At 45.3% G+C, this 9,405-nt stretch overlaps 1 protein-coding gene across 1 annotated transcript; it reads left to right on the top strand.

The window, feature by feature from the left end:
• LOC8085633 (BTB/POZ domain and ankyrin repeat-containing protein NH5.2) lies at positions 1 to 3,198 on the top strand. Its single transcript, XM_002450201.2, has 2 exons — positions 1 to 766; positions 1,981 to 3,198. Exons 1-2 carry the CDS (start codon positions 305 to 307, stop codon positions 2,971 to 2,973), a joined length of 1,455 nt encoding a protein of 484 aa, XP_002450246.1. The 5' UTR covers positions 1 to 304; the 3' UTR covers positions 2,974 to 3,198.

Here is a 9,405-nt window from a genome sequence, read left to right as displayed (position 1 = left end):
CTACCAGAGCAAGCAGCCTGCCTGCCTTTTTCCATCGTCTTCCTCTCCCCTCCACACACACCACACAGTTGCGTCGTCCAGCGGCCGCTGTGCGTGCGTGCGTGCTGCCTTTCCTGCTTTCTTTCCACCCGGCCGCTTTCCCCCCATCTCCAAATCTCTCCAAAATCCGCGCCGCGCCGGCCCGCCGGCGGGCCGGCCTCCGGTCCCAGCAAACAAACCCAGCCAGCCGGGGGGGCTGGGCTTTACTGCTTTACACCACCGCAGCCGCCGCCGAGTCCGGCCGGCCTTGCAGGCACATGAGATCATGAGCTCGGAGGACTCGCTCAAGTCGCTGTCGCTGGACTACCTGAACCTGCTCATCAACGGGCAGGCCTTCAGCGACGTGGCCTTCAGCGTGGAAGGCCGGCTGGTGCACGCGCACCGCTGCGTGCTGGCGGCGCGCAGCCTCTTCTTCCGCAAGCTCTTCTGCGGCCTCGACCCCAACCACCAGCCTCCCCCGCCGCCGCCGGGCTCCTCCGCCGGGCGCGCGGCGCCGCCGGACCTCGTCATCCCCGTCAGCTCCATCCGCTACGAGGTGCTCGTCCTCGTGCTCCAGTTCCTCTACAGCGGCCAGGCCTCCGTCGCCGCGCCCAAGAGCGGGCCCCTCCCCGGCTGCGGCGCCAGGGGCTGCTGGCACACCCGCTGTGGCGCCGCCGTCGACCTCGCCCTTGATACCCTCGCCGCCGCTCGCTCCTTCGGCGTCGAGCAGCTCGCCCTCCTCGTCCAGGTGGGGATTAATTCCCTTCGTACTACTAACTGTCACTTCAATTCTTGGGATCTGCAACTGCAGCTGCAGGCACAGGCAGCTAGCAGCTCCTCTACACAAGCCTACTACTAACTCCTGGCTGTCGACTGAGAATACATGGGATGATTCGCCATGGATGAAGCTGAAGCTCATCGATCGATCGATAAAGCACGCATCTTTTGTGCGCCAAGCATCAATTCTTCAAGATGGGAGTCAGTCAGGGATCGATCAGGAACTCCTGGCAGGCTGAGCATCACCTGCTCTCGCCTCCAGCTCGAGCTCGACTAGATCCCTAGCTAGGCTGCTCCTTTGCTTCCGATTCATACATGGTCATGGAGGACAAACAGGCAGGCACCAGCAGCGCCAGAATCCTTGCCTTCTCTGTCTTTAATTTTTCTACCGATTTTTTTTATTGCGTGCAAGAAGGAATCTGAGAGAGAGAGGAGTGTGTACTGGCATGGCATGGCACAGGCAGGCTGCAGCAGGCAGCAGGGGACTGAGTCGTCTCTAGTCTCTCACAGTCTCCTTTGCTTTTCTGCCGCTTCGCTACTGCACCTGTCATCACTTGTCATGGATGGATCGCTTCCACCCTGCCCCGGTGCCTGTGCGGTGCCTGCTGCTGGCGCTGCCCTCTCTCTGACTCATCTTTTACTAGGAAGGGTCTTGTCACGCCCTTGTTCATGTCTCCTGTCCCTTCCTCCTTCCTTCCATCACATCCCCGGCGCACGCGCAGCATTTCATTTCAATTATTCATCTATTACTATGCATTTGTATATATATATTTCTACTAGGGTTTCTTGGAGATCGATCCAGTCCAGTCCAGGCCCTTCCAACTCCAAGTCCCAACAACGCAGCATAGATGCAGCCGTGCATCATTTCCAAAACCCCTTGCTTGCTGCTGACTGTGCACCTGCTGGGCTGCCATGCCATGCCGATCGATGCAAGTACGTGCAGTCAAGCACCATGCATGCTGCGAGCCTGCGGCGACCGGCGATGCGATGCGATCGATCTCCATGCATCCAGCCAGTGGAAGCAGATCGATCGGCCAGAGGATTTGCAGCCGCCGCTTCATTTTATGCTGCTAATCACCTGCGATTCCTGCCTGATTGTACACTAAAACATACAGAAATAATACAGTGCTTGCTAGCGCTAACCGTGGTTACTTGTCTTGTCCTGTTCCTTTTGCCCGCCTGCAGAAGCAGCTGGAGGCCATGGTGAAGGAGGCGTCGGTGGACGACGTGATGAAGGTGCTGATGGCGTCGCGCAAGTTCGAGATGCAGGAGCTCTGGGCCACCTGCTCCCACCTGGTGGCGCGCTCGGGCCTCTCCGCCGACCTCCTCGCCAAGCACCTCCCCATCGACGTGGTGGCCAAGATCGAGGAGATCCGCGCCAAGTCCCCTGCCGTCGTCTCCCCCGCCGGCTCTGGCGGCGGGCCGCGCTCGCCGTTCCTCACCCACCACTACCTCCCCATCAACGCGGCGTCGTCGGCGGCGGACCGCGACCACAGGATCCGGCGCATGCGCCGGGCCCTCGACGCCGCCGACATCGAGCTCGTCAAGCTGATGGTGATGGGCGAAGGGCTGGACCTCGACGACGCCCTGGCCGTGCACTACGCCGTCCAGCACTGTGGGCGCGACGTCGTCAAGGCGCTGCTGGAGCTCGGCGCCGCCGACGTCAACTCCCGCGCCGGCCCCGCGGGGAAGACGGCGCTGCACCTGGCGGCCGAGATGGTGTCCCCCGACATGGTCTCCGTGCTCCTGGACCACCACGCCGACCCCAACGCCCGGACGCTCGACGGCGTGACACCGCTCGACGTGCTCCGCAGCCTCACCTCCGAGTTCCTCTTCAAGGGCGCCGTCCCGGGGCTCACGCACATCGAGCCCAACAAGCTCAGGCTCTGCCTGGAGCTCGTGCAGTCCGCGGTGATGGTGGCCACGCGCGACGACGGCGCCGGTACCGGTACCGGCGGCGGCGACACCGGGGGAGGAGGAAGCGACGGCGGCGGGAGCTTCCCGAGGGGAGACGCCGCTGACGACAGCTTGGTGAGCCTCACCATGAACTCCACGCTCATGTACCAGGGCCAGGATTTGGCGGCGGCGATGGCCGGCGGCGAGGCCAGGAAAGGGAGCGGCGGCGGCGGCCGAGGAGGGAGCCCATCCAACTTGTACTTCCCCAATGGCTTCCCATAATAAGTATTTGATTTCCCCTCATCAATCAAGCAAGCAATGCCTTTCGTTTTCTTTTTATATATCCATCCAAAAGATGATCTTTCTCTACCTCTTTCAATTATTATATCTGTTGGATTGGATCTTTAATTTGCATTGTGAGGATGATGGTCGTGTAGCTAGCTACTACAGTACTATTTAACGAGCTAGGACATATGAGCCAGCAAGTAATGCAAGAATTTCATGGTATTTGATGTGTGGATTAGTTGTTCCATGAATCTTAGAAGTAATGATTGATCTATTGGCCTGGCCAGCAAAACTATTTTATTTTACTTTGTTCAAATGTGTGTGATCAATCTTGTAATGGGGCTAGCTTCTTGCTACATTGAATCCAGTCCAGAGTCCAGAGCTTGCTAGCTAGCTCCAGTAGCAGTGTACAGGATGCATGAGGATTTAGCTGCTGGTGTTTTTTACCTGTCTTTATGGAGTGCAGCTTTTAGAGACTGTAGTAGCCTTTGGACGGTAGGAAAGCGGGGTGCAACCTGATATGAGCCATTATATTGGGGAGCCAGTGAATCTAAGGTGGATTTGAATGGTACAGGAAATGCACACAAATATATATAGGAGTATTTCTCCTGTTACTACTTACTATAGATATATGTCACAAGCTTTATTTTTTTGATGATATATAATATAATTATATGAATTTACTTGAGATTAATTGTGTGCATCGTCCTAGAGGAGATGCATTCACAAATTTACCATTGCGTTCTATCTGAAGTGTTGTTTTATTTGTTCAGGCCTTTATTTATAGAAAATTATTATTTCCTCCATTATATTGCAAATTATAAGACGTTCCCTTCGTTTCAAAATAATACACATATCTCACTTCAAGGAGCTAACCAATCCCAAATTTAACTAAATTTATATCAAAGTATTACCATTTGTATCTCTAAATAGTTTTATTATAATAATATATGATTGGATTAATCTAATAATATATATTTGATATCCTAAGGCCAATCTCAATAGGGGTTTCATGAGTATTAAACATGCTGACATGACACTATATTGATGAAATGAGAGATGATGAAAGTTTTATGATAGTAGAGTTTTATAGGGATGAAACTCTTCTGAACTGTTTCCATGAGTGTGTTGGAAACTGAGTCATGAACCCTCACTAAGAGTGGCCTAAGAATTAGTAATTTAGTCAAATCTAAGATTGATTGATTTGTTGAAATGTGAGATATGCATTTATTTTGGATGAGAGTAGTAAAAAATAATATAACTAGAAAAGCCAAGCATCTTATAATTTTAAAAAGAGAGTAATTAGTGCTGCACACAAACATTAAGAGACATGAGTCCCGGGCAGGGACAACCCTGTTAGAAACATGAGCTTTCCCTATCAGCTGACTAGAAGTGAGTAAGGTAGTGCAAGAATATGGACAATGTGGTAGTCAAATACTACATGAGAATCAGTCTGCACTTTTACTGTTTCATGCTAGCTTGTCTCTTTCCTTCAGCCCACTGGTTTACCACGCTGTTGCTGCTGCTTGCCAAGACCAAAGACTCCTCGGTACTACAATATTTTTCCAGTTTTATTTATATTAAGGTTATTAGTAGATGTACTCCCTCCGTATAGAATTTAGAAGTCGTTTAGTACAACGATATAGTCTCAAAATAGACCTCTTATGTTTATAAAAATATTTAGTAAAAAATGATATATGTATATTTTTATGAAAGTATTTTTCAAGACAAATCTATTCATATAATTTTCACATTTGCAAACTCAATAATTTAAAAGTTATTGATGATTTATATTCTCAATGTTTGACCAATTAAACTTTGTCCAAAACGACTTCTAAAATCCTATATGGAGGGAGTATTAACTAATAATTCCCTAAATTACAAGGTCAATCCACAGTGCTAGTACATATATGAAACTATTTCCCCATACCTACTGAAGCTGCAATATATACTATCGCCATACCTTGTGGTTTTAGTGTTTTTGCCCTTCACTACTAGAGAGAAAAAATCATATACTTTCTCTAATTTATTTTCTGGACACATATCACATGCTTATGGAAAATTATGAAAACCTCCTTAAATTTTTATCTACCACGTGTGTTACTTAGATTTATTGCACTACCACAGACCCAAATTTTGTTGTGGCTAACAAAAACCTGTCAGCAATATAGGGAAAAATTATAGCAGCAGTAGACCTTTTATATTTAAAAGAAATTTGATATATCGTAGATTCATGCTTAAGTGCTAAAAATGGAATGATTTAATGGTGATTGTTTGATATTGTAAGTTGTGTTTCTCCTAATAAAAAATGCATGACACTACACCTTCCATTCCTAAATATTCCTTCTGTCTCTAAAAGAATAGATTTATGGGCTTATAATTTTATCCCAAAATAAATCAATTTTTAAGCCTTCACTATCCATCAAACTCATTTACTTCCTCAGAGATTCCAACTAACTGTTAGCATACCCATTTATTCCTCTAGATGTCATGCTCCAATTGTTGATGTAGTGGGCAACAACATTTAATATATAATTGAAAACACCAAAACTTACTACTCTATCTTCTTGGTAAGTGATGAGTGCAAGCTTAACAAGGGGTAATAAGGTCGTTTCTTTTGTTTGCTAATTTATCCTAAATTTGCTAGAAATCTACTATTCTTTTAGAGATAGAGGGAGTGTATGATATATGTTTAGAACCAGTGCTATCTTTAAATATGTACTTGGACCTTGAGTTTTTATTCAATATAATAATTATACAAAAGAACATATTACCCCATTCCCTTTTATGAGGCATAGTTTGGCATGACATGGTATCTCAAATTACATTTTGACTATCTATTTTTTTTATTTATTATGTTGTTCATACTTATAAACTTATGATAATTGGATAGTATATTTAATTACAAATCTAACTTTATCAAATTTGTATTATAATAATTAAAACTATTAGCCAAAATATTGGTCGAACATTTTAAAGTTTGAACCTTGATATATACATGTGTGCCTTATAAGAGATAATGGAGGGAGTATTTGTGATTTATTGATTTTTAGGATGTCAAAAAATTTATTAGTATGATGATAAATGGAGAAATATGGGATACTTTTTTAATTGTAATAATGCTTCAGCTTCATTCTTTAATTATGTACAAATTGATCTCACATGGTATTTCATCATCATTACCAAAATAGTGGAGTTATCCTAGTATTTTTTAAGTAGTAATAAAACACTATCACCAGTCATAGTACATGAAAATTCTCACTAGGAGACATTTCGTAGGGAATGTTTATACTCAAAGTTGGATGCTGAAACGACACTAGGAAAACCATACATCACTAGGAGAAAGTTGCATATTCTGGTTGTGCATCCTACTATTAGACACATGCTCAAAGAGTATAGTATATACTGGACCCAAAAATTGCATGTCATGTGTGCGCGCGCAAAGATATGCCACCCAAAATGCATGAGGTGCAAGAAGCCCCATGGTGCTTGGTTTTATCCAAAGAAATCTTTACACACCTTAGATATATACTGGAAAACCAAAATCTAGGTATATATGCTTAATGTTCATCGTGGCCGTTATATGTTTATTTATTTTATTTGCAAGTGGTATAGAAGCACATTCCTTATCTTCAATTGTGTGGTTGCAACTTGTCCATCTCATGATCTTTAGATGATATGAATGTGCCACACATAGTTCTGTAGATGACTAGTATTCTGTACAAGTACACTCATACAATTATGTCGCCACTCGGGACCTGTGTGTACACAGCCGCCCACCACACATGCACACATGAAGTGATGTTTTTACAGTATTTACACACTACGTCATTTGTCCCTTTATATATAGTTCATACGTACTGTGTCTAGCTATATATACTTATTAGTGCCTTAAGTATTTCAGCTGGCATATATATATATGCTAGCTACTGTCCTGGGCATATATATATGTGTGTACTTCGATGCATATATATATGCCGTCCCGTTCACATATTCAGATGCATGCTACTGGCCGACCACCGATCGATCGATCGAGAGCTGTGTGTATATATGTTGTAGTTGCGAGAGAAACCTGTAACAGTATATATACATATATATATATAGGTCCAACTCGAACTCCAAGCAGCAGCGCGCAGATACGATTGATCGATCGATGATGCTAGAGATATACACTGTACTATACTGTCGTCGTCAGTGTGGCCTTATTTTATCATGGGTATGTGTACACAGCACAGTGACCTCTACATTCCTATGTCAGCCCGGCCCCCTTTCCTCCATCTCTGCACAGTTTGTTACTGCAGTAGATTCCTACGCGGGATCGATCGGATCGGATGGGATCCTCCGGCCGGCCGGCCGGCCGGCAAGCATGGGCATGGCCAACACACGGCAACGTTGTGCATGCATGGCGTCCTCCTCCGTAGCCGTGTGTGACTTTCACATTGCACCGGCCGTGTCCAGCAGTCCGGCCGCCAGCTGATGAGACGATCGAGAGTACGGGCTGGCCGGAGTTGAGGTAGATTTGAGATCAACATATATTCACACTGTAGCACTTTCATTTGTATTTGACAAATATTGTCCAATCATAGATTAACTAGACTTAAAAGATTTTTTATCTCGCAAATCACATGCAAACTGTATAATTAGTTATTATTTTTATCTAGATTTAATGCTCCATGCATGCACCGCAAGATTCGATGTGACAGGAAATCTAAATTTTTTTGTAAATTTTTTTGGAAAGTAAACAAGGCCATAACCATTCACGCGTATATATGGCCGGCCAACATCACATACGAAAAAGATCTAAATCCAAAACGTAAAGGTCGTCTTATTCAAAACCTCAACTATCCCCTCTCCCACTTCACACCTCAGAATGCACTATTCTTATAGAGAGAAAGGCACTTTCCCATCTTCTTAACCCGAAATGAAATGGCTAAGGAGAAGAAGATTTCTTTTTTTTATCCCCAGGAAGAGATCCAGCGGAGATGGGGTGGGCCTGTAGCTCAGAGAATTAAAGCACGTAGCTATGAACCATGGTGTTCGGAGTTCGAATCCCTTCTCGTCCACAGCCTTCCAAAGGGGGAAGAACCTTTATATTCTCCCTAATGGTAAGAAAATCATGATCGGTCGGTCGTTGCATATATATGCTAGGGCGACTAGATAGCTAGTAGTACATACTAGTTGGTGAATTTTTTTTGATTTGGCTATTGTAGCACTTTTATTTGTATTTAATAATTATTGTCCAATTATAGACTAACTCAGCTCAAAAGATTCGTCTCGCAAACTACAAGCAAACTATACAATTAGTTATTTTTTTTATCTGTATTTAATACTTATGTGGTGCAAGATTCAATGTGACAATGACCTTGTTTAGCTCCTAATTTTTTTTGATTCAGAGTACTATAGTATTTTTGTTTTTATTTAACAATTATTATCTAATTATGGAGTAATTAGGCTCAAAAGATTCATTTCGTGATTTACGGGTGAACTATATAATTAGTGTTTGTTTTCGTCTATATTTAATGCTCTATGCATGTGCCGTAAGATTTGATGACGTGAAATTTTGAAAAGTTTGCAAAATATTTTTTGGGAACTAAACAGCCCTCGATCGATCGCTGTGCCTGTGCCCTGTGACTGTGCCTGTGTGGTGGATAGGCTGTGGCACGGCCGGCGCGGGACTGTGGCTAAAAGGCGCGTACAGTACACTGCTCCGATGATGCACAGCAGCTGAGAGAGAGCAGCACCACCGCGCCGTAACTGTACCTGAGCCCCACCCCGGCCGGCCACTGCACCGGCCGGCCCACGGTGCTACCAATAGCTGGTACTGTTGTTGCTGCCAGACTACTAGACTAGACTACTGTTGCTGCGATTGGCGGATTGGGGCCGGATTGCACTGTTCGATCGGCCACGGCCGGGCCATCCCCAGCGCTGTCGCCGGCCGGCGATCGTCCGCTAGCTTCTACGACGACCTTGAGCTGATCCGTCCGTCCGTCCGTCTCCATTATCACCGGCGGGCCGGCGGCGGCCAACGATCCAGCAGCATGCATGCATGTGTAATAATGTGCTTTATTTCTCTGCTTATTATTGCTGCATGCACGCACGGCCACGGCCGGCCGGCCTCTCTGTTCTACAACAGTTCATGTGTGTGCCTGCTATCTGGTTAGTGGTTACTACTACCCTTGCTCTCTCTTCATCATTTTATGCACAGTCGTCGTCTCTACATTGCTTCATTTGTTTCTCTTTTTTTTTTGTGAAGGGAAAGGAGACTTATATTAATTCTTCACATAGTGCATCCCCAAATTACACATAAAAAAATCTAAAATAAAATGTACATAATCTTCGATCCAGATTTTTCCATCTTCTTCTTCTTCCCTAATGACTTTCCACGAACATCGAAGCAAAAGTACAATCCTTATGCCACATACAATGACT

The sequence above is a fragment of the Sorghum bicolor genome, chromosome 5 (genome assembly GCF_000003195.3).
Source record: "Sorghum bicolor cultivar BTx623 chromosome 5, Sorghum_bicolor_NCBIv3, whole genome shotgun sequence".
Taxonomy (NCBI): Eukaryota; Viridiplantae; Streptophyta; class Magnoliopsida; order Poales; family Poaceae; genus Sorghum; species Sorghum bicolor.
The sequence above is the reverse complement of the archived record's forward strand: the minus strand, read 5'-3'. Positions and strand labels throughout refer to the sequence as shown.

What these genes read in the sequence shown, in the direction of transcription:
- LOC8085633 (XM_002450201.2), top strand. Translation starts at nt 305, where the DNA reads ATGAGCTCGGAGGACTCGCTCAAGTCGCTGTCGCTGGACTACCTGAAC. An exon ending in AGCTCGCCCTCCTCGTCCAG is followed by an intron (nt 767 to 1,980) that starts GTGGGGATTAAT and finishes GCCCGCCTGCAG; the next exon opens with AAGCAGCTGGAGGCCATGGT.